The 25,981-nt window shown below is 40.0% G+C and overlaps 1 protein-coding gene across 4 annotated transcripts in view; it reads left to right on the forward strand.

The window, feature by feature from the left end:
* LOC136881297 (E3 ubiquitin-protein ligase rnf8) overlaps nucleotides 1-25,981 on the forward strand; it is a 101,448-nt gene that overhangs the window by 62,827 nt on the left and 12,640 nt on the right. For all 4 annotated transcript variants that reach the window (XM_067154097.2, XM_068229122.1, XM_067154095.2 and 1 more), the window contains 2 exons: nucleotides 10,027-10,075; nucleotides 23,484-23,620. In XM_067154097.2, the coding sequence (XP_067010198.2) occupies nucleotides 10,027-10,075; nucleotides 23,484-23,620 (186 nt within the window). The remainder of the gene's footprint in view (nucleotides 1-10,026; nucleotides 10,076-23,483; nucleotides 23,621-25,981) is intronic.

The raw sequence follows: 25,981 nt of genomic DNA on the forward strand, positions 1-25,981 counted from the left end.
TTGCTACCATGGCGCGTGCCGTTACGAACCCCTCCTTCCTGCGTCGTGCCGAATTGGAGTACAAGTTATCCATTCGTGGCCTTGAACCTGCCCGTACTGTCGCTGAGTGCGCTGCCTTGCTATCAGCCAACTCCCAGGTCCCCATTAATGTATTTTCTATTGACAGGAGTCGAGTGGGTGAGTACCTTAACCTAATCTGTGACAATCTTAACGAAATTAACATTATTCGTGAAGAGTTTATTGAATTGCCTCCGTCCAAAGCCCAAGTAAACCGGCTGAGGGCCAGAGCTGACCACTACTCGGGCCCAATTCAGGATATATTATCCATTAAGCCTGATTCTGTTTTCGTTTCAGAATGTGCTAGATTGTTAACGGTGGTTTCTGGGATCACCTCTGATTTAGATTTGCTGTTGATTAACAGAGATATGGAGAATTGTTCTATTTCTACTGGACTTAACCCTACTGTACCTACCCTGAGTGTCACTTCCCACCAAATTGCGTCCTCGACCCATGCCCAAGGTCAGTGTTGTGTGACTGCTCCTTTACTGGAAACCTTAGTCTCTAAGCTAAATTCGGCGTCATCGCCTAACTGTTTAAAGGAAGTTTTTCGGGGAGTGAAGTCCTTTTCTGTAAATTCTATCGATGAGTGTATTCGATTCCTACGGTTTCTGGTGGAGTTAACCGAGACTGGTAATGTGTACTCAGTCGATGATTTGGGGATTTTCCGCGTCCTCTTTCCTCATTGTGAAGGGATTCTAAAAAGAGAAATTTCTGAAGCTATCTCTAAAAATTTATCGATTAGCACCTTTCATGAACTTGTCCTTTCCAAATTTATTCCCTCTCTTGCTCTCCAAAGTCTTGTGCCCCAACACTGTTTCCGGACCCAGTTCCTGCATGAGAACTTGCTAACTTATGTGCTGGATCTGCGATTCTTTTGCAAGGTTTTTAGAATTTCTGTGCCAGAGTGTGAAATGGTATCTAGAATTTTAAAAGGAATATCTCCTGCGTACCGCTCTTATCTTTCCTTAACCCGTTGCCCTACTACCTTTCAAGAATTGGAAGAGGCCTGTTCCTTTGCTGAAGATGTCAAACATGGGGATGCCTCCAGACCTGTGAATTTCCCTCCCCCTACTACTACCAATTGTCCTGTCCTTCCGTCAACACCTAAAGTAGTGAATGCCCGTAAATGTTACAACTGTGGGTCCCGAAGTCATCTAAGAAATTCCTGCCCTGACGTTAGACGTGGTCCAGGCGCTTGCTATTCCTGTGGCTCTAGACAGCATGTTAAAAGAAATTGCCCCTTGGTAGACAGAAATGGTAATCAATGACTAGAAAGGGAAAGGGCAAAGTCTGCCAATTCTAAGTTTGTAAACCCTGAATCTCGTAAAAGACCCGTGTGTCCCCCAAGGTGCAATAGTATTTCTGCTCATGCCCCCTCCTCTGGCATGTGCACATTTGTCGAGGTCAACAATGAACCCGTAGATGCCCTTCTTGATACTGGAAGCGTAGTATGCTTGATGAATTATGCCTGGTATTGTCAAAAGAAATCTTCGTGTAAACTTCCGGAAATAAAACCCACTAATCTAAGATGCGTTTCGGCTAATTGTCAGTTTTTAAATATTTTGGGGACTGTGAAGGTCAAGTTGAGGATTGGGAATTTCACTTGGAAGATCAAGTGCTTGGTGACATCCAATTTATCATGTAACATTATTCTGGGTACCAATTTTCTATCTTGGGCCGGTGTCGTTTTGGATCCCCAGTGTCGAAATTTCTTTTTTAAATTTTCTCCTGACCTGAAATTTGAATTGATTAACGTTCCCTTGAAAATGCCTAAAGTTTTGTGTGCGGGTTACCCTGAGTCAGATGAGTCTAGTGACATCGATCGGCTTGACCTGAATCATTTAGGAGATGCCGAAGCACGGCAAGTTCGTGATCTTTGCAGGGAATTTCCCGATGTGTTCACTAGCAAGTTAGGCTTGACCGACGTACTCGAGTATGACATTGAGTTGTCTGACCTGCAGCCTGTTCGATCCCCTCCTTATCGCCTTTCCCCACCCCGTATGTTGGAATTAAAGAAAATCATTGAGCAAATGGAAAGAGACGGAGTGATCAGACCTTCGACTTCCCCGTATGCGTCCCCTGTGTTCTTGGTACCCAAACCTTCTGGTGGTTATCGTGCTGTGATTGACTATAGGGCTCTAAATAGTAAGATTGTACTCCAATCTATTCCCCTACCCGACCTTCATACTTGTTTTGGATGGTTCTCAGGTGCGAAATTTTTCACTGTCCTGGATTTGAACCAGGCTTATTACCAAGTGCCTTTATCGAAGAGATCAATTCCCCTCACTGCCTTCATCACCGACTGGAACTTGTATGAGTTCCTCAGACTTCCGTTCGGACTCAGCTGTGGAGCAGCTGTGTTGTCGAGGTTGTTAAATTCCATTCTCTCTGACATTAAGTTCAGCTATGTCTTTAATTACCTGGACGATTTATTAATTTATTCGAATACCTTCGAGGAACATATGGTGCACGTTAGGGAAGTATTGCTACGGTTAAGGAAAGCCGGCCTTACAGTGAAGTTATCAAAGGTAGCTTTCGCCAGACCCAGCATGTCTTTCTTGGGACATGTAGTTTCTTCTGAAGGCGTTTCCATAGATCATTCCAGAACTCAAGCCATTAGGGATTTTCCACCTCCCAAAGATGTCAAGGGCGTTGCTCGATTCATTGGTATGGTCAATTTCTTTAGAAAATTCATCCCTAACTTTGCTGAAGTGGCTGCCCCGTTAAACGACCTTAGGAAAAAGAATGTAAAATTTACTTGGGGTAAAGCCCAGGAGGAAGCTTTCAATTCATTGAAGGTCGCACTAATTAATGCACCTTTGTTAGCTATTCCTGATTTTGAGAAACGTTTCATTGTCCAAACTGATGCCTCCGGGCGTGCTATTGCTGGCGTTCTGTTACAAGAACATGAAGATGGGCGTAGGCCCGTGGCCTACGTATCCAGGGTCCTCAATGATCTGGAGTCTAAGTACTCCATTTATGAACTAGAGTGTCTAGCTGTGCTGTTTGCACTGGAGAAATTTCGATCTTTCATTGAACACGTCAACTTTGATCTGGAAACGGATAATCAGGCTCTTTCTTGGGTGTTGAACCGACCCAAAAGGACCGGTAGGATAACCAGATGGGCATTACGGATCTCATCCTTTATTTCAATGTTCGCCACATTCGTGGGTCTGAGAACGTCATTGCCGATGGCTTGAGCAGGATGTTTGAAGGTAATCCTTGTGCGGAAGCCAACCCGTGTGTCGATGAGCTTGCTGTCAATACGGTTGGAGTTAGTGCCATCCTCACCGATTCCCCGTTGCTGTATCAAGAAATTGGAGATCATCAAAAAACTGATCCGGATCTGAAAAGGATCATTGATACAATCAGTAGCGGGATCGAAGTAAAACCTTACTCCTTATCTAAGGGTGTTCTCTGTTGTAAGGGTCGCAAGGACCATAATTCCAAAATTGTCATTCCTAAAGTTCTGGTACCTGTCATTTTCAAGTATTACCACTGTTCACCCCTTGGCGGTCATCTAGGAAATTTCAAAACTCGTTTGAAAATCAGACAATTCTTTGTTTGGAAGAAAATGGATAGCGATATCAGGAACATGGTCAAATCTTGTAAATCTTGCGCCATCAGCAAACCTAATTTGAATAACCGGGTGGGATTATTGTCTTCATCACAAGCTTCGCGCCCCATGGAACGACTGTTCATAGATTTCGTAGGACCCCTCCCCCGATCTTCCTTGGGAAACACCCACATTTTTGTCTGTATAGATGCCTTCTCCCGGTTCTGTTGGATCTTTCCCACCAGGTCCACTAATTCACGTACCTCTATCTCCTGTCTAAATTCCATCTTTGCATCATTTGGCCCACCTAAGTTCTTAGTATCTGACAACGCTAGTTCTTTCACCAGTAACTCCTTCAAAAGGTATCTGTTTGAGTTGGGCATTTCACATGTCACCACTATTCCATACTATCCTAATCCTTCTTATGCAGAGAGGTTGAATCGGAACTTAAAATCTGCGTTGATAGCGTATCATCACGACAACCAGTCCAAATGGGACTCCTGTCTGCATTGGTTGGCCCATGCTTTCAATTCCGCTACTCATGAGTCCCATGGTAAGACGCCTATGTCTTTAATGTTTTGCTATACTCCGTACTCCCCTATGTCTAACCTGCTATGTATTGAGGATCTCCTCCCAGACCTATCTAGGCCTAATGATGTTCAAAAGATCTGGAACGAAGCAAAAAGGAATCTAGCTGTATCATACGAAAAGGTCAAAAGGCAGTACGATAAAGGCAGGAAACCGTCAAAATTCAATGTTGGTGATCTCGTGTATGTTAAGTGCTACCCAATGAGTAAGGCCGTGAATAAGTTTTCGGCAAAACTTGCCCCTAGGTACCAGGCCCGTGCACTGTGTTGGAGTTCTTGTCTCCCGTTTCTATTTTGGTAAGTGACCCTGTAGCAAAGCGTATCAGGCGCGTTCATGTTTCTCAAATTAAACCCGGTTGATCTGGCAAATTGTACCGCATCTTCCGCTGGATGGATGCACCTTTGGTAACTGACCTGTATCGTTAGTGAATTTAGCACACATACTGTGGGATGGCGAGCGAGTCAATCTGGTCCTTTCTGTGTCTCGTGTTGGTGATTCTAATTTAGTACTTCTTGTATGTTACTGTTTCTAGGTGTGGATCCTCGTAGTTAGAAATTGTCTTTCCTTAATTGTCTCGTGATGGTGGTATTAATACCTTGGAAATAGATATCCCCGTTGTATAACCTTATGCTTATGTAGTGCGCTACCGAAGTTCCATTGAGGAAATCTGATGACATCTAACTTAAATTGTGCTTTGTTGTTCCTCTGTTTTCTCTAGGCTTATGTAATTTCAAAGACTTGTTTCTTCTGTGGCTCCGCATCGGATTCCTTCCGCTGAACCCTTCGATCATCTTGTGACTTAATCATTGCTGAGCTATGGTGTGCTTGAGATGGAATGTAAGGGAGTGTGTCTGGTGCCTGAGTGTTTACCATTTTGTCATCCTTTCATTGTGTGCGGGTGTTTGAAGATGTGTGGTGCTTAGTCATGATTGGGTTGCTATTTGTGCCATTTTAGTATTGTACGATTTCTGATTGTGGTGTGTTTCGATCTATTGGTGTCGGAAAGGTTCCCTGCTTGCATTCTGCATGGACCGCGTGTCTTAAAGGTGTTTCTTTTCTGGATACTGATGTTTGTATTCATCCATGATCGAGTGATCTGACACTCCTCCTTTTGGGCACCCTTCGCGGCTGTTCTAAAAGTGGTTTTCTATGCGTGAACCCTCTATATTATTTTTCCTGTAATGGGTTTTTGGGCTGAATTTATCTTCCTAACCTTTGATTTTGGGGGTCGTTTTGGGGTTATGTAGAAAATCTGTCTGCGATTTTTTCTGTGGGCGTTCGGTTGGTGCACTCCTGCCAGGATTATGGTTGTATCTCCTGTGTTGTAACTTGGTAATGTTGTTGTGGGTTGTTTGGATCCTTTTGAATTGTGGACGGTTGGTAACGTAGTGTAATTTTCCTTATCTACTGGTTGGCGTGTGGAGTTTTCGGTGGTACTGTCGGACTTCCTTCCTGAGGATATTTCTCCTTTTGTGCTTCTGTGGGATGGACCTAGTCCTTAATCTGTACCTGGTTTGCTGTTGTAATTTCTGCTTTGTATTGTGATGTTGGGTTGTGGTCTGTGAGCACGCGTTGAGGATAGCTATCCTTTATCTCTCTATGAATAACCTTGTCATTATTTAGGTAATCGTGTTTTGGATTACGTTGTTTGGCTGTCAAGACACCTTGGTTGGGATGTGATTTGTCCTTTTATTTACCTCTGTGTCGCGGTAGATTTGGCTGTTGGTTTGGTATCCACTACTCCGAGGAAGTACACCTTCAGGTGGGCAATGCTTAGTTATCTGTTGGCTCTGGGATTTTCGACTTGTTCTTCCTCACGCAGAATTAGGTTTGTGGTTACTATTCTGTACCACGTTGCCCCGTGCATTTTTCTTGTAGTTGTACTTTGATGTGGCCGTTATGGATGACTGACTGATCGCGATTTTTCCATCTGGTAACCTATAGGAGTCTCCTGATTGCCCATTGATGCTACTGTTGCCTGTCTTACTCCTCTGTAACTCGAGTGGTTTCTGCGTCCTTTCTCTCTGATGGTTTTCCGTTGGTCTGTTTAAAAATTAGTTTTCTATGCTTGAGTCCTTTCCTGTGTTTTGTTGGTGAACGAGGATAAGTTGCCGATCCCAGTGTGGTTTGTATTTTGCTCAACCCCTCGTTCTTGACCCTTGGACCGATTGACGAGTTCGCCACTCTGTGGTTGTGTGTGTGTCACTCCAATATCTAAAAGTGTAATTTGATAGGTCATTCATGTGTCCTCTTAGTTTAACTCCTGCTATTCTAAACCATATGTTCCAAGGACGTCTATTCTTTGGAGTGGTCCTGTACCTTTACTTATATATTTTTCTTGTGGGTGATTTATGCTTGAGTAATTTTACTGCTTTCCCTTCCGTTATGTTCATGATCCTTCGGGATATCTGTCTTAGTCCTAGTTGGTATTATGTGTTGGATTGTACCCTATGTGTCTATGCGTTCTTGTTAATTGTTTCTCTTCGTGTCATGGTTAAGTGTCCTTCGTGGCAGAGTAACATGGTATATTTTATGTAGTTTCCCTTTGATTTCTTAATTGTCGTTGTATGGACCCTTCCTTTCCTTCGGTACTATATCGGACCAAGTGGAAAGCTCTGGGCTTCAGCTAGTTTGTTGGTAACTAGCTTATGTAAAGTTAATTGGCGGATCTGTGGATCCTGTAACTGAATACTCACCTACTTTAATTTCCTGGTTTGCTTTTTTTTTCCTCCCTCTTCTTGTGGTTTTGCCCCCATTCGGGTTTTCCGGTGCGTTTCATTTCCCCTGTTGTCTCCCTTTGCAACACAAGATCATGCATTTCCTTAATATCAAAGGAGACTTGTAAAGGTATTCGTGCATTAAAAATTAATTTACCACCGTGCTTGAGAAAATAACCTGGATGCGTGGACTTATAATCATGTGGTTTTTGTTTAATTTTGGTCAGTATATCTGTGATTAGTGTGAGAGTTGCCAAACCTCAAGGGGAACTGCGTCATGTGTCATAAACTATATCATTGTGTGATGCATTGAAACAATGTGTATTGGGTGAAACTGAATATTTGGCGAACTCTGGTCATTGTGCTCTCTATTTGATGACAAACATTACTCTGGTGATTTTCCGAGTGCTCGGTTAACGTTTCTGGACACTGATGTTGATCGCACCCCGCCAATTATTTCTAAAAACTATGTGATATGGAACTGTATCTTGGACTATTAACCTGGTCATGTGAACTCCTAACTAAAATTAGTTAATATTGGTGGTCGTTTTCTGTTGGACTACTTCGCCCAAATTTAGTATATGTGTGACCACCACATCATTGATGGCATGTGCATGAGATTTTGTCGTCGTTTCGGGGCGGGAGGGCTGAGACAATATTAAATAATGTGAGCCTCCCCCTTATTACCATTTTGAACTGGCCCTGTGGCCTAGAATATTGGTGTCAAACGGCTTACGCCAGCATACCTTTTTTAAAGTTACGGTAGACAGCGGGCCATTGTCTAGCCTTGTGTTTCGTTGAGCATAACTGCGCATGCGCTGGGCTACTACCAGGCAAAACTTGTCTCCTCCTCGCTTGCCGACGCGACACTCTGTTCGCTTCAGTCAGCCATGTCGAGCGTGTGTGTATTTGTGTCCGGCGTCATGGAGTGGTGGAGTACCAGGAAACCACCGTAATCTCTACGTTAACGGGGATTTTCCCCGTATGAACTAGTTGGAGACCTCCTGCCATTTCTTCTGATCATATTTTTGGATTTATTTTTCGTTTGGATACTTCCCAACGAGGTCTGGATGCCGGTCGTGTGACTGTATTTCTTCGTCAACAATGTCAGGTTTAAATTCCTCTCATTTCTTCATCACCAAAGGTATGTACCAGTGTTTGAAATCATTTTAAACGTCGTCCTGAAGAGGATTTTGATATTTTCGAAGATTTCTGGAAAAATAATAATAATAATAATAATAAATATTTGGACTTCGTCGTTAAATTAATACCTATTTGCGTGTGTGGTATCGAAAATCTGAAAAACAGTTTCGGCAACTAATCACAGTAATGTGGAAGGTTCACCGTGAACTAAATTGGAATTATTAATTTAAAATTTAAACGAATTATTTTTGGCACTTTAAATTGTTACTTTCCTTGTAAACCAAGGTACAGTCTCCAAGGTAGTGAGCCTTACCTTCTTCGGCTTTCTGTTTACTTTTCTGTGTTTTGTTTTCTAATTCGTTTGGTATGTTTTCTTCTCCCCTCCCCCTTCTGGGGTTTTGGGTGAATTAACATTTATTTTCTCTTCCCAGTTTTCCTCCTTTTGGAGGCGTTGCTTTTGTTTGCTGGTTACCTTGGCAACGTTTTGGTGTGTGGATTGTTGTCGGGTTTTAATGTTGTCTGGCGTGTGAGCCGGTGTGCATCTAGAAGTATTTGTTTCTGAGTTGAGTGTATCGTTCTCTGTTTTAAGTTAATTTATTAATTTCGACCGCCCTTTAACGTTGTGTTACTGTTTTCTTGCCCCGAAGGAGTTTTGTTTTTACGTGAAATTCCATATGTCTTGGAAACTGTCCTTGGTGAAAACTGAACGTTTTTAATTTTGGTAATTATGAGAAGCGGCCGCGTTGAAGATCCATTTTATTGAATAATTGTTAACTTAGTTTTTTATTAAATAACTATCCGTGATCGATCACATTTTATTTCAAGGTAGTATTTATGTAAGGAAGTCTATTGGTTTTCCGTTGTTTTCTGAACACATTTTATTAGGTACGGAGGTCATCCCTTTCTTTCTTTGTTGTTTTCATAAAATTTTCAATTTATTATCTGTTAAAGAGTATTTATTTACCATTAATTGTTAATTAATAATGAATTAATTTTCCTTTTAAACCATACCTGGGTATTTTCTGTTTTATTCTATTTATTGTTAATTACCTTTTCCACCTTTCAACTTTACGTTGATTTTATTTACATTTTGGCTTTACGTCTTAAAATAAATATAGGTTTTATCAACTTAATGACTTGGTTTGTTACCTACAATTTGCCCTTCATTAAAAATTTTTTTAACTTCATGTAAATGCTGGTTTTCATTCGCCACGTTCGGTGGAGCACTGCCACCGATTTTCTTGTGCATTAACTTCCACGGCCTTAAGTCGTCTTCCTCCGCTGCTTCCGGTAAGTTTTTCTATGGTTTCTTGTTTTTTTATATTGTGATTGTACCTTTGTTGTCCTTCTTTTTGTGCCCTTCATTCTCCCTCGTGTTCGCTATTACTCCCATTCTGGGGCGGACACGCTAGCAACCTTCTCGCCAGGGTCTCTATCTCTCTCTCTCTCTCTCTCTCTCTCTCTCTCTCTCTCTCTCTCTTTCCTCTCTCTTCTACTCTCACCCTGATGGGTAAGGTTATTCACCTCATCATCCCTAGGTGGTACCGGGGTCCTAGAGGGTGGTGAGCAGTGAGAGTTTATAGGTAGGGGAGTTAGGGATTGGAATAATTTACCAAGGGAGATGTTCAATAAATTTCCAAATTCTTTGCAACCATTTAAGAAAAGGCTAAGAAAACAACAGATAGGAAATCTGGCACCTTGGTGGAGAATGCAGTTCTTTACTCTTCAGACCACTTTGTAGCACTTGTTCTAGAAGATCCTTTCTTTTGTGAACCCAGGTCCTCTTTCTTGAACCAGTGCTCTGGAATCTCCTCTGCATGTGTCCATGGAGCGGATCAACGATTCTCCATAGTATTCTGCTGCTGATGCTTATGTGATTATTAACTTGAATCATAAATAACATTTGTGTTATTAAGCACAAAATGGGAGAGGGTAAAATGGTACCTTTGTTTTTAATTTCAGAGACAGCATCAAGAGGAGTTGGATTCCCACACAAGCTTCACACTCCAAGGTAAGAAGTGAGCATCGATCAAGAATACATAAAACAACACTGGAATTTCTGTTGGAAGAGGACACCCCTTTGAATAGAATGCAAAGTAACTCGTTGGCTAGTTCGTCTACATCGCTCACGCTGAGGAACAAGCCTGGGCTTTATAGCCATCTCGTCAATGATAAGGGAGCCTACTTTTGCATTCTCGTGCTTCTCTGTTGTAAATGTTACTTTGATCAACGTGATCATCTTAAATATTTAAGCTCTTCAGGCTTTTTCAATCGTAAAATTACCAGCGTTTTGCCCCAGTGTAGCAGTGGGCTCATCAGTTGGACTGCTACACCTTTCCAAGACGCTGGTGAACCACTGCAAGCCTCCTATGTAGGACAATGCAGTGACGGTGCACTCGGGGAAGCATGTGCCTCCACTCGTATAAATGCCTGCCTTTGGCCTTTGTATCACAAAGTCTCCCCTTTTGAGAACCCACACATGTCTTCAGAATTTTGGGGTGCGGTACGTGCAAGATACTTTGATCCCGCAGTAATCGATAGCCCACTGGACAGTCAGTACAGAGAAGGACACAAATTTTAATTGTGTTTTCTTGGTACTTACATTTCTTCTTCTCACATACTTGCAGCTGTTCCAGCAAAAACATGGCTTTAATACTACCTTACAGGTAGGGACTGGAAAAATTAGCATGTATCTTTATCAAAATTAATAATTTAATTTCGCATGACTTAGCCCGTGTGGTTAGTCATATTCATTTTGTGTTAGAGGCACTTCCCTTTTCTTTTCACTGTCCAATTTTTTTCCAAAGTTCGACAAATCTTTCTTGTATCTGTAACAGGTATGATAAGTTGTACCAAACCAAACCAAACCCCATGGCACTACAGCCCTTGAAGGGCCTTGGCCTGTCAAGCGACCACTGCTCAGCCCGAAGGCCTGCAGATTACAGGGTGTTGTGTGGTCAGCACGACGGATCCTCTCGGCCATTATTCTTGGCTTTCTAGACCGGGGCCGCTATCTCACCGTCAGATAGCTCCTCAATTCTAATCACGTAGGCTGAGTGGACCTCGAACCAGCCCTCAGGTCGAGGTGAAAATCTCTGACCTGGCCGGGAATCGAACCCGGGGCCTCTGGGTAAGAGGCAGGCACGCTACCCCTACACCACGGGGCCGGCACGATAAGTTGTACCCGAGATGATTGAACACATTTACTCTTTCCAGTGTTGTATTATCTATACATATTTTACTAGGAATCTGTTCTCTTCCCTTGAAGGCCATTATTTTTGTCTTTCCAGATTTCCTTTTGTGAAAGAATTGATGCACCAAACAGTTTCTCAAGCTCAGCTGCTTTCCTGTTATTCAAGATGATATCTTTAGGATACAGAGCTTGAGAAATTGCGGTTAGGGTTTATACTGTGAAGAATGAACTCCTTTGCATGCAGCTTTATGTAAACGAGTGAGCTTGACAAAGGTATTCACACCACAAATGGCAGAAAATGTTATATACATATTTGTACATATCAACTATGTAATGCTTGTTGTAATTGGATTCAGCTCTCTTACGGCATATATAATGGGATACTGAGATCCATCCAATTCAGTAAGAAGCTCAACCGTCTCAACTGCACGATTGCTGACAAAGATCATATGTGAATGAAGTCTGTTCACTTCCCGGTCAGTCAGGTCCTTCAGGTAGTTAATGCCACAGTTGTTGATATCTTTCATACCAGACGAGTTGAAAAATGTGACAATGTGTTGAAAGTAGCCATTTAAATAGCAGACAGCATCAAACCAGCTGTTTCACCGAGTAAGGACAGGTGAAGGAAAAAGCTTTGCCTCCTTTAATCCCCACGCTGAGACTTAAGTGTAAATATAAGGTGTGATCAAAAAAGTTTCCATTTGAGGGCATTGTTGCAGCGGACGTGCAACGTAGCGCGACTCCGATGCAGATATGTAAGCACGGACATGTAGGCTAACGGATTAGTGTGGCAGCTGTCTCGTGCCCAGATGCGTGCGTTAAATGCTGCCACGTCAACTATGGCGACGTTATTACCAAATGTGGCCAAACAGTTCTATTCTTGGCTGCCAAAGGACAAACACCGTGGACATTCATTGGAGAATGAAGACTGAGTATGGGGCAGCATGTCTGTCGAATGGTGCACCAAGTTCCGTGTGGGTAGGATGAGTGCCTCATTGCTCACGGCGATTTTACCTGATTACTATCCCAATTCATGACTGTACGGCCGTCGAACAGAAACTTTTTGATCGCCCCTTATACTATATTTAAACTTTATTGTAATCAAAAATGTAGACTTCTCCTTGTTGCCATATGACCCCATTATGGGTCATCTCCAGCCATGGACTAAAATTGACAATATATAGTGCAAATACAATCAAATTATCTCTTTAAAAATATGTACATACTACAAATTATTTTACAAAAGGGCCAAAAAATCTCTCACTCTATAATACTACTACAATTAGTGAATTAAAAGTCCACTAGTCGAACTTTGTCATGTGCGACATTGCCAGCAGTATTAATCTAAAATGAACAGTCGTAATAAGTAACCCCTGTACATGTACATTGGAGCTTAGATGCTGCACAGGTGTTGAAAATTCAAATAACCATCTTCTGTGCTTAGTTGATAAAAGTCTGCCTTGCTGAGTAACATGTATCATTGAGAGTTGCATCAAATGCAACACAGCTGTGTACACAGTGAGTAGACTTGAGATGGTACGATTCAATTATTTGATAGAAGGGACCTAGCAAAACCATTGAGTCAAAATCTTAATTGACAAGCTGTTTGTCAGTAAGGTTCCTTCTGAGCAGTGTTGCCAACTCAGAGGATTTTCCGCCAAATTTGGCGGATTTTTAAACAGAACAGTGGATAAATTTTCCATTTAGCGGACAGCGGACTTTTTGACGGATTTTCAATCTTTTTCAGCGATTTTCAGCTGTAACAATATCACCTTTCATCACCAGGAGAAAAAAATAATATAGAACTTACTACGGTACAATAGTCTGTTTATTCCCGCTGTATTGAACTTACGATGCATACTACGACTAATTTTCCAGACCAGCTGTGGCCCACAGCCTCAGTCAGAATTTGTTACAATCGCTACTGTACTGTTGATACGCTGGGTAGTGTCGTGAATGATATCCCGTTTCTTTTGACATCAGGTTCTTTTGGGTACGTCAGTATGTCGAAATAAAAGGTTAAAAAGTAGTCAGATATTTCATAAAGAGTATTGAAATAATTAAACTTTAAAAGACTAGTTGGTTGCGCTTCCGATTTATCCCAAACACGGACGGTGCATCTTTTGGCAGTGCAATATAAATGCGAAATTGTTTGACATTATTTCTTTCCGCACTTATCAAAAACAATGAAAACGGTAATGAAAGTAAAAATAACTTTCGAAATAGATTTAAAAATTTCCGTATGTATTTTGCTGCTGTGAACTGCCAGCATATATTTTGAAAAATCACAGGACCTCAACCCAGCACATCTGCTTCAGAGCGTATAATGCGTGGAGGAGAAGATGATGAAGTTCTGTTCTGCAACTGGTGAGTGTTGAGTTACTCTTTTATTAAAACAGGTGGTATGTGCTATTTTGCTTCAGTTCGAAATTTAGCAGAATTTAGCGGATTTTCAACTAAAATTTAGCAGAGAAAAGATTTATGAGTTGGCAACACTGCTTCTGAGGAAACAGGTCTGAAAATGGGGGGGAATGGAATAAACGCTCGTGATAAAAACCGGTCCCATTGTATAAGTGATGTTACATATTAAATGGTATTGAATAGGCGGACCTTCATTTTACTTTCTTATTAATGTGAATGTTTGTCAATACGGTGAAGTTACCAACTAAGCACAAGCTTAAGACGATCCCCTATAACCACTCGTAATGGATCCTGTGTGGAGCACTGACACTGACGGCACATTGTAGGTTCGCACAGCAACAAACAGCTTCCTTTCATATTCAGCTGGAAAACACAACACCCCATTTTGTCAGTAATGGTGCTGTTTTGGTGACCAGGATGCTCTGATCCCAACATGGCGCATGGTGGTATCGAAAGAATGGCCCCTAGAGGGAAGTAAACCAAAGAATTGAATCCTGGACCAAAACTTGATGTCTCGTTGGGAGATCGCAAAGGTGGCGACCTATGGGCCTCTTTTACTAACACACCTATTCTAACCTGTCACTGCCATTTGGTTTGCTCGGATCACTACTTCCAGTTCGCTAATGACAGTTCTGTTCATTGTGTCCACTCACTTTAGTGTTGTATTTATGAGTCCCGGATACAAAGTAATACCGATTGGGTGGTTCAGTTAGGTACATTTTACTTACCTGGTAAATATTTCTCATGTAAGTTTTCAAACATGCCAGCTCTTCATTCAAAAAATCTGTAACCCGTGCTTGTAACTCTTGGTTTTTGAGCTTTGCTAGTTGGATATTTGCTTTTGTAAACACTTCAACTCTTCTTATTGAATCCAGCTCCATGGCTAGGTGGTTAGCATGCTGGCCTTTGGTCACAGGGGTTCTGCATTTGATTCCCGGCAGGGTCAGGAATTTTAACCTTAATTGGTTAATTTTGCTGGCACAGGGGCTGGGTGTATGTGTCCTCTTCATCATCATTTCATCCTCATCACGACGCGCAGGTCGCCTATGGGTGTCAAATCAAAAGACCTGCATCTGGTGACCCGAACTTCTCGGGCACTCCCGGCACTAAAAGCCATACGCCATTTCATTTTTGTTCTTATTGAAAAGTGATCTTTGGAAGTTTTGCGGTGTTTGCAGATGTCTCTTTTGTTTGAGATCGAGATGGACCACCAACAGTGATACAATTTTCTCGTCACATTGTTATGCGTTTTTCACTGTTAACATGCTTTATAATCCTGTCCTCCTTTTCCCACCAAGCTCTGTAGTTGCACAATTTGCAACACACTGTCAATGAATCCATGGCTCTGATGAGCATTTATAGCCGTGTGCACCATAACCTCACCGATTAATGCAGACTTATTCTCTTCACCTTGTGCACGACGAAGTTAAAGCAGGAGTGATGGGAAGTGGAAACACACATCTTGCGTCTTGTGTTGTCCCAATATACCTTTTGAGAAATAATCGATAGAAAAGTTGTAAAAAACCAGAAACTCGGGAAGAAAATGACCTGCATCTTGTGTCTTTCAGAAAACTTGTATGACTATTGTATAAATTGATTATCAATTCCGTTAATGCTGATCGATAATAATTGTTGACAATCGAGTTCTGGATGCTTTTCTGTAATTAAACACGGTTATCGGTAAAAAATAATGTATTTATAATTAATTGCCCACAAAATCGCAAGTATTTGCTAATTTTGCATTATTCGCATTTTCAGTTGAAATTCTCTTCAAAATTTGCGGCTATCACAAAATACAAAATTTTCCAGTCTGTAATTCATTTTGACACACAGGCAGTTTTTCAGTTTTGTTCATCCTGAAAGTTTTCCTGCTTAATGGTGTTAATTGTAGTGCTCCGCAGGTTCATTGGAAAGGACTTCCTAAGTAATGGCTTTAAAATGGGTGAAAATTGTGTTCTTTTACTTTTGCCTCATGTTCACAGATAGGAGAAAAACTGCATACACTTTCTTAAGAGATACTGAGGCTGTCGTTGTTTTGGAGGTGTTTGTGCTGTCAACACTGAAGGTACAGGTTGTTTTTTCTTTACAATTTGCTTCACGTCGCACCGACACAGATAAGTCTTGTGGCGACGATGGGATGGGAAAGACCTAGGAGTTGGAAGGAAGCGGCCATGGCCTTAATTAAGGTACAGCCCCTGCATTTGCCTGGTGTGGAAATGGGAAACCACGGAAAACCGTCTTCAAGGCTGCCGAGAGTAGGACTCGAACCCACTATCTCCCGGATGCGAGCTCACAGCCGCGGGCTCCTAACTCGTCCGGTGGGTACAGATTTATGAGGAAAAAGTTCTAGTTGTGCTCGCATTATAATCGTCTTCTTTAAAATGCTTACTACCAACCATCGATCTATCTGAAGGCGTCCATACAGTACTTGCCTTATCACCTTGTCAAGAAGCAACAGGAAACATGAAGCAAAATGGGCTTACATATTCTCGCATGAGATGCACAATATAAAACGAAATACAACAGTAAACCATTTTATAAAAGTATTCATTAAAACAACCGTTATATATAATATCACTATTGAGTTAAACAGCTAGAGTGGAACTTCATGGAGCATCGTGTTTAGCGCATAACTGCTTGCATTTCCTGGCCTTGTATATAGCATAGTGCACCGTTCCCGCGTCCAGGTGTGGATACATGTGTTCCAGACTAGCTCTTGATAACGATTCCATCTGTTTAACATTGCTGGGTTGTGGGTTCCGCGTGAGAAAGTATGCCGATGGTCTATGGTAAATCTCAACCTACGCAGAAGGACGTCTCCAACACGCTATCAGTCGGATACCATACTCGCATGTCGCCGAAATTTATCGCAAAATCCAGGTTATTACGGCATTTCAAGGAATTCGTGCATGTTGCTATCGAAATAGCAATCAGAAATTGAGTCATTATAGCCTTATATCTAGCTCTTATTCTAAGTAGGCATTAAAAGAATTTTATGGTTTCACTACTCAACTTTTATTGGCAAATCAGTCTAAGTATCATTTAAAAGTTACGTAAAATATTGTTAGAAATTGTCTCATATAACGTAGGTAGTTTCATAACGCAATCAGCATCTCTATGCGCTGTAATTATGTTGCAATGAAAGAAAAACAGGTTTGAAAAACCTTTAACAAGTAATTGGAAACCAGGCCTCAATCATCGATACGCTAATTCTGGCCTGTCAAAATATTAGGCGTAAAAATCAAATGAAAAAGAAAAATTAAATTATATATAATCAAGTGAAAAATTATTCAATATAGTTGAAATAATTAGATGCATCCAATTGGTTTAAATGAAAACAAAATTATACTCCCTACTATATACAACATTTCAAATTATGGTTTCAATTAAGAATGTAAAAAACGCAGTGAAAATACCATAATTAATTAATTAATTAAGATCTGGAATCTTTTCTTAGTGAGCTGGATTGTTCCTCAAAGTTACCAAAATTTCTATCATTTGGTCTTTAATTCACACGTGACTAGTGAAATGAATATCACTTTGCTGAAAACTTAACATCCGTGTCCATGCACAGTAAGAAAATCGTGTGAGAAAGCAATGTTTGTTTTCTTAGGATTTCCACTAATTTATAAGTTTGAAAATTTCCATAATCGTTTCATATTTCATGCTGTCTGATCTCCATATAAGCAAATTCAAGTCCACTTTAAGTCGTAATTAATCTCAAATTAATTCTATCATAAGGCTTATGTGGCTAACTCACTCAATTATCATCTTAATTCATGGTTGAAATTCAATTAAAGTGCGTATCTGGCTGAAATGTAGCATTGCCAAGTGTATTTAACTAACTTTCCAACAAATTATACCATAATTGGAAACATTGGCATATTAGAAGACTCTACCTTCATCTAAAAGTCCAAACATGAATGACTAAGTTACCAGTGATGTGTCAAACTGTTCCCATAAAATCATAAATTAAGTTGCCGTATGTGAGAATATTTGAAAATGATTGTAGATAAGTCAGTGAAGGCCTAAATATTAACGTTATTGGCCTCTTGGCTCCTCTGATGATCCTACATACTCAAATAACTCTGTATTGATGGCATTGAGATCGTATCCTAACCTATTTTGTATATCAGGGAATAAAAACAGCAATTGAAAACAGTACGTTTCAATATATACCTTAGCATGCGCAATTTACACATACTATCATCTCTCGGAAGAATACTATGACCAACTTTCCAAATAACAATAACTATCACCATCATAACTTACTATCAACTCATATTATTATTTCATTCACTATTTATCACTTCAAATATCACGTAGCATTCATATTAGTGCGTCACAGGCACTCATTTCATCAAATACGCTGCATATGTGCCATAACCTACACATATAAAACATTATCCTTACCGTTATAGTATCAAAGAAAAGTGCATCACAATATTAAACTGTGCTACTACACTTCGTCGTAAACGTTCCCTAAATACGATCTCCACGCTTGTTATTCTGTTAAAGCCATCACACATGTATATTAACCTTCATATAATACTCTAATACTTCACTGACAACGATTTAAAAATATCAATCGCTTTCTCTAACACCACATTGATAAATTTGCGAACGGCATTCACTGGTATTTTACGCCTATATATGGCATTAACGGTAACTTCAGATGAATACCTACTTCCTTGTAACTACACTTGAATATCATCTACGCACGCACAATGTCACAAATCATGTTACACATAGCCAAAAAAATAAAGTTTTCTACTTACGAAACGACTCATAGGGGACTTAACTTTGCTTATTGGGTAGTGTCTCCCATCTCGCTGTTGTTCATCGGGAATGGTAGGCCTCGCTCCATTGTTCGGCTTAGGTAATCGGGTTCATCTCGTCCTCTCAGCTGATTACCAACCCTCCTGGGTCATCAATCTCGTGAAGCGCCACCATAGTCGGAGTAGTCTCTGTCTCAGCCTCTTAGAACATCATAGTGGTCTTCAGTACGTCAGGGACAGAATAACACAATGCATTAGTTGATATTGACATGCTGTAATTCGTTTCGTACTGCCAATGATAAAGGAATATATTTAACTATAACAGCTCTAAATGTGCTATTATTTGTCAACTCTCTTGCTTGTTGGATGAATGTAAATTTTCTGTGCTTTTAGAATTGCACTTTATAGCCAGTTGAATTCCGCTCTCTACGGTGTGCAGTATCGGACAAAATATAATGCTTCCGAGCTCAACCGTGACGTAGTAACTGAACCAAGCTTGACGTTTCCTTATCGCTGGTCTTAAATTTCGCGTATATATGTCAACCTACAGTTGACGTTGAGCGGGCTGTCGCGGATTTAATTTTTCTTCAATAATTGATTATAAAATCAGATATCTAACTCGTTTCTTTACACGATTCCGTCCTTTCTGCTGCAGTGCTGGATTGAGTTTTTGTGTTCTAATGGAAGTCTCTTCTTTAATAATCAGTTTAAATAATCCGCTTCTGTCATTCTTTTCTCACCGCCTTCTAAGAATGGTTCTTTCGGTGACTGCCGGTTGAAATTATTATCTTTTCGGCTCGTACCGCTGTTAATTGCTTTTATATTGATCCTTTAATGACTGAAACGCCATTTTTATTCCTAAAACTGCAACTATAGAACGGTGAAATGGCACAATAGGCAATTATGTACGTGGGCCAACTGGGATGAAGGATGCCCAACATAATTTATACACCATCTTCCTTAATCTCTGTACTACCAATTTTCACGCAAAGTTTGGGGTCTAGAAAAAGAAAAAAATGTAATGTTCAAGAGCCAAGCAATTTAATCGATAAATTTTAGGTATTATCATCAATGTTTAGGTGTGTGTGTGTCCAACCCTTGTCCTGTTTCCCTACTGGGGTTGGGTATGAAGTAAGATGAATTTTGTCCCCATGCTGACGTATTGCACCTAAATCACCCCTCATAAAAGTATGCACCGTTGGAGTTATTTCATAACACAGACTAAGAATATCACAATTTTTCAGTTGTGACTTTTTCTTTCAAGCTAAGTCGAAACTGAAAATAAAATGACTTTGACTTTTAAAAAAAATCTGAATATATTCTACAAATCTATAGGACGGAACATTTATTGAATAGTTTCTAGCATCCATCACTTCTATGTGAAGAAACTTGTCTTCCATAAGGCAACCTCTGGTTTCTGCCCTATTTGTGATTTTTTTTTAATGTGAAGGGCCATTAATAACAAATTTGCATCCTTTTTCACACACATTTTTTCACAGCCATTGATTGTGGCATCATACATAAACCATTAACACGGCTCAAGGGACAGAGTGTCGCCTTCCGTATACTTCACATGAGTAATTCTTGTCTGGCGCATCCACGTTGCGGAGGTGGATATCCTCCACATCAGTAGGCTGGTGTGAAGGAGAGCTAAGTTCAGGCAAGGACCCAGTCTCGCAGGGTATAACGTGGAACCCACACCCAGGGCTACAGGTGAACAGCACCTTAGGCAGAGAAGGAGACCTTCGGAATGGCGAAGATGGTGGATGAGGCAACCCATCCTCTCTGGGGAAAATTAGAACAGGAAACCACTGCCTTGTGGAGAAGAGGGATCTTCAAAGGCTGAGGGAGTAAACCCCAAAAGAAAATCCTCAGATGCATTAGGCTTAGTAGGTCAGCAGATGAGTACATTTGTACTTGCTTTCAACTATAATACAAGCCTCGGATGGAAGTTTAAAAATGGAAATGGAATAGACAAGTCTCTGACTACAGTTGTACAGTATGATGGTAAATCTGACGATCGTGCAAGTGTTAGATCACAGAACAAAACCCGATTTGGAACAATACATATTTTAACAATGAATGGGAAAGAAAATGAATTGATTGACCTAATGGAGAGATGAAAACTCGACATCCTGGGATTAAGTGAAGTAAAATGGAAAGGGAAAGGAATGAAGAAACTAAGAGAAGGGTACACCTTGTACTGGATGGGTAACAGTAACGAGAAAAGAACTGGAGTGGGATTTGTAGTGAACCAATAGCTGAAGTTGAGTATGTAAATGAAAGAACTATAGTAATGCACATACATGTAAACAAGAAACTACTGAAGATAGCACAGGTGTATGCTCCACAGACAGGATGTAGCATGGAAGAAAAAGAAGAGTTCCTCAATGAACTGGGAACACATATTGTTGGAGATGAGATCATGATAACGGGAGATCTGAATGCTCATGTGGGAACCGATAGAATGGGATATGAGAATGTTCTGGGCCCACATGGGTATGGCAATAGAAATGAAGATGGAGAGAAACTGTTGGAATGAAGATAAATAGCCATAATATCAGCCGATATAGTTGGGATGGACAGTACGGAACACTCATCGATTTTATAACAGACCGAGAATGGGGAAGATACGTCATGAATACGAAGATAATCCCCAGTGAAAGTATGGAAGGTGATCACAGATTATTAATTGTGGAATTAAAACAAGTAAAAATCCCTAAAATTATATTGAAGAAACCAAAGGTTAGGATTTGGGAATTGGAGGAGGAGGATAAAATAATGGCATTCCAAGATTGTATAAAAAGGAAGTTGCCTAACACGGAAATACAAAGTGGAGAAGAAGAGTGGGACATTTTGAGACAGACATTTGTGGAAGCAGCAATTGAGGCATGCGGGGAAAACAAAAGCAAAGGTTAAGGGAAAGGAGACATGGTGGTGGACAGACAAAATAAAAATAAAAATAAATAAAATAAAGCAACGAGGTGAAGAAAGAAATGGATAAGGAAAAGCAAAATATGTATCAGAGGGATGAGAATAAGATAGACAGGTTACATGTAGAATACAAAAGATTGAAACTACAAGTAAAGAGGAGTATCAAGGAAGAAAAGTAGAAATGTTGGGGAGAGTTTACCAACAAAATTGAGCAAGGTAGTCGAGGAAATCAGAAACTATTATACAGAGTAATAAAATCATAAAGAATAAATCAAGGAAAAATCAAGGCATTAGAGAGAGAAGATGGATCCATAGTACATGATGAAAAGGGTCTTCAGAAGGTGATAGCAAAGTATTTAAAAAAACTTTATAACGAGGATGACTTGTCGGAGGAAAGAAGGAGATAAGAAAATGGAAATAATAGACGGAGAAAAAGAATAGAATCCGATAACATGGTTGGAACTTGAAAGGGCAGTGAAAACAATGACCAAAGGTAAAGCAAGGGGAAAAGACGAATTCAGTGCTGATATGATTAAGGCAGCAGGAAGCATTGGATTACGTTGGCTACACCAAGCCCTCAATGCCATATGGGAGGATGAAAGGATACCTGAAGATTGGCAACAAGGAAGCATTGTACCACTGTTCAAAAAAGGAAATAGGAAGAAATGTGAAATTATAGAGGTATAACCCTATTATCACATGGCCAAAAATAATGGAGAAATTCATAGACAAAAGACTGAGGGATATGATAGAAACACAGTTAGAGAAAGAGCAATATGGCTTAGATCAACAATAGACTTCATATTTACAGTGCGAACAATAATGGAAAAACATCTGGAAAGGAACAATAAATCATCTTCATATTTTCGGATTTGGAAAAAGCGTATGATACAGTTAAGAGAAAACATGTATGGGAATGCCTACTGAAAAGGAATCTTACCAAAATCATTAATTAACAAGATAAAAATGTTGTATCATGAGAGTAAAAGCAGTGTACAAGTGGGTAGTGGTGACTCTGAAATATTTTATACCCCCAAAAAAAATCTCAGGCAAGGAAGTGCACTCGCCATTATTGTTTATTATACTGATGGATGAAATCATAAAACGTGTAAAACAGAGTATCAGTGGTGATGAAGTGAATGCCTTCGTATTTGCAGATGATGTGGTGATTTGAGGAAAGGGAGAGAAGGAAGTATAAAGGAGACTGGTCATTTGGAATGAAAAAGTGAAGGAGTTTGGAATGGTAATTAGTAAAAAAAAAAAAACTGTAGTCATGCACTGTGGAAAAGAGAAAAAGAGAAGCCAAGTGAATACAGACGAGAACGGTTAGAGAATGTGGAACAGTTCACATATCTTGGTAGCATTATTAATGGAAGTAATGAAATCAATCCTGAAATTAATAACAGACTAAGTAAAGGTACAACATTTTATCATCAAGTCAGAGAGCTTTTATGAGATGACAAAGTTCCCAAGAGAACAAAATTAACATTATATAAACAGTACTTCATATCAGTTGTAACATACGGACTAGAAACGCTGGTAATTATTAAGAGACAAGAATGTAAGATCCAAGCAGTAGAAATGAAATTTTTAACAACATCGGTTAAAAAGACAAGAAGAGATAGAATTCAAAATGTTAAAATCAGAGAAGTGCTAAATATAGAACCGTTATTACAGAACATACAAAAAACAAGGTTCAGACATGTAAAAAGAATGGGAAAGGAATGGGTAGCAAGAAGGGAATTGGAAAGAGAAGTTAATTAAAAAAGACCAGTTGGAAGCCAAGAAGAAGGTGGATGGATCAGATTTGGAAGGACATTAGAGAAGCTGGATTGGATGTAGCAGAAGTAATGGAGGAGGAAAAGTGGAAGGAGAGAAAGAAGTGGAGGAGGCTTGTTAACCACACCCGGGCGACTGGAGTGGGACATTGATGATGATGATGATTTCACACCTTATGAGATGCTCTGTAACAATGTACGTGAGAGTCTCAAATAGTTGCAGACTTTGTAGGAACTCCATAGAACCAGAAATTACATTCTGAACTGTGTGATGCTTTCTCATTGAAATTAGTAACATTAGTATTTCTTTTCTAGCTCTACAAGAAGAACTCGAGGCTTCAGTTAATGCCTCCACCACGTGCATGACTGCTACAGAGGATATCATCCGCACTGTTGGCAGCACCATGAGGGAAGAATTTGAGTGTAAAATCTGCTACGAACTCTTCATCACGGTAAGTTTTGATGTACATTGCAAAAGTGCTAAGGAATTATTTCCAAATCGACAAAAATTGTTGCTATTACTGATGCAGGGGAGAAAGATTAATTGTAGTGAGAACAAGAAGAGTACTCATGATGAACTAAATGATTGAGTGTGGGAAAAATTTCTTAATTGAAGGTAAGAAACATCCATTAACACAGTTTTTAGTTTCAATGATTATTTCTGTATTAACACCTGTTTGTCGCAGTGAGTTGTTTTTTGCTCCACATAATGATGTAAATGTTGTATATTTGTGTTAATTTTGTTTCCGTCTAGTCTCTCTTTTGTTTGTTTTTTCATTTGTTCCTTCATTATGTTTTTTGGCATTTTTTAACTTGTTTTATGTAAATTATTTCAACTCCCTCATTTTTCACTGAAGATGGCTCAAACAAGCCAAAACATGTCTGAATTTGTTTACTCCATCTAATGATGGAATATATGATGTATTGAATTAGGATTATACACTCATTTTTTCACCATTGTAAAGTGAAAACCGTCAATACGGAATTATTCTAATATCTTGTAAAAAAGAAATATATAGAGAGTTGCCATGACTTATGACTCGACCTATGTATGTAGGTAGGGTAGCATCGTGCTTCACGAATTTACAGAACTCGGAACATTTTAAGCAAGCTTCGGACCTACGGGAGTAACGGAGTCCAACTCCCATTTGACAGGCGAGGGACTCCTTGGAAACAACTTGGCGAACAAAATGGAATTCGATGAGGAACTATCAATATTAATGGGGTTTATGGGAGAAAGAAAGTATAACTGGCTGGGTACGCAAAGAGGATGCATATGGATGTGCTAGGAGTAAGTGATATTCGGGTAAGGGGAGATAACAAGGAATAGATAGGAGATTATAAAGTGCACTTGACAGGTGTTAAAAAGGGAAGGACAGAGTATGGGGTAGGTTTGTTCATCAGGAATACTATTGCACTCAACTATTGTACATAAATGAGAGAACGATGTGGGTAGATTTGGCAGTTGGAGGAATTGGGATCAGAATTGTCGCAGTTTATTCACCATGTGAGGGTGAAGATGAGGATGAATGTGACGCATTGAGTGACATCGTAGTCAGGGTCAACAGCAAGGATAGAATAGTGCTAATGGACGATTTCAATGCGAGAGTTGGAAATAGAACTGAAGGATACGAAAGGGTGATTGGTAAATGTGGGGAAGATATGGAAGCTAATGGGAATGGGAAGCGTTTGCTGGACTTCTGTGCTGCTATGGATTTAGCAGTTATGAATATATTCTTCAAGCATAAAGCTATTCACCACTACACATGGGAGGCTATGGGTACCAAATCCATAATAGACTGAATCTTAACCGATTTCGATTTCAGTAAATCTGTTAGGAATTTACAGGTTTTCCAGGGATTTTTCGATGATACAGACCACTATCTAATCTGTAGTGAACTAAGTATCTCTAGCCCTAGGATAAGGAAAGTAAAATCTGTCTGGAATTGAATAAGGGTAGAAAATCTCCAGGACAAAGAAATTAGAAGTGCATGGATATGATCAGTGAGAAGTTCTGAACAGTAGACAGTAAGCAGGTTAAGGATATAGAAAGAGAGTGGGTGGCATACAGGGATGCTGTAGTAGAAACAGCAAGGGAATGCCTAAGAAAAACTGTGTGTAAAGTTGGGAAAAAGCGAACATCTTGGTGGAACAATGATGTAAGAGTAGCTAGTAAACGTAAACAAAGGCTTATCAGAAATGGCTCCAAACAAAGGCCGATACAGACAGGGAATTGTACTTAGATGAAAGAAACAGAGGAAAACAAATAGTTGTTGAATCCAAAAGGAAGTCATGGGAAGATTTTGGTAATAGCTTAGAAAGGCTAGGTGAAGCAGCAGGGAAACCTTTCTGTACAGTAATAAAGAATCTTAGGAAGGGAGGGAAAAAGGAAATGAATAGTGTTTTGGGTAATTCAGATGAACTCATAATAGATCCCAGGCAATCACTGGACATGTAAAAGGAAATCTTAATGATGGTGTCGCAAACAACCAACCAACCTCTTGGGAAGGAGGAAAATTATGTTGGTGAAATTACGCTTGAGGAAGTGGAAAGGATGGTAAACAAACTCCATTGTCATAAAGCAGCAGGACTAGATGAAATTAGACCTGAAATGGTGAAGTATAGTGGGAAGCCAGGATGAAATGGCTTCATAGAGTAGTAAGATTAGCATGGAGTGTTGGTAAGGTACCTTCAGATTGGACAAAGGCAGGAATTGCACCTATCTATAAACAAGCCATTGGTTGTGGCTTCATACAGAACCATTAACCCGGCTCAAGGGAGATAGGGTCACCTTCCCTATCCATCAATTGTGT

The sequence above is a fragment of the Anabrus simplex genome, chromosome 9 (assembly GCF_040414725.1).
Source record: "Anabrus simplex isolate iqAnaSimp1 chromosome 9, ASM4041472v1, whole genome shotgun sequence".
NCBI classification, from domain to species: domain Eukaryota; kingdom Metazoa; phylum Arthropoda; class Insecta; order Orthoptera; family Tettigoniidae; genus Anabrus; species Anabrus simplex.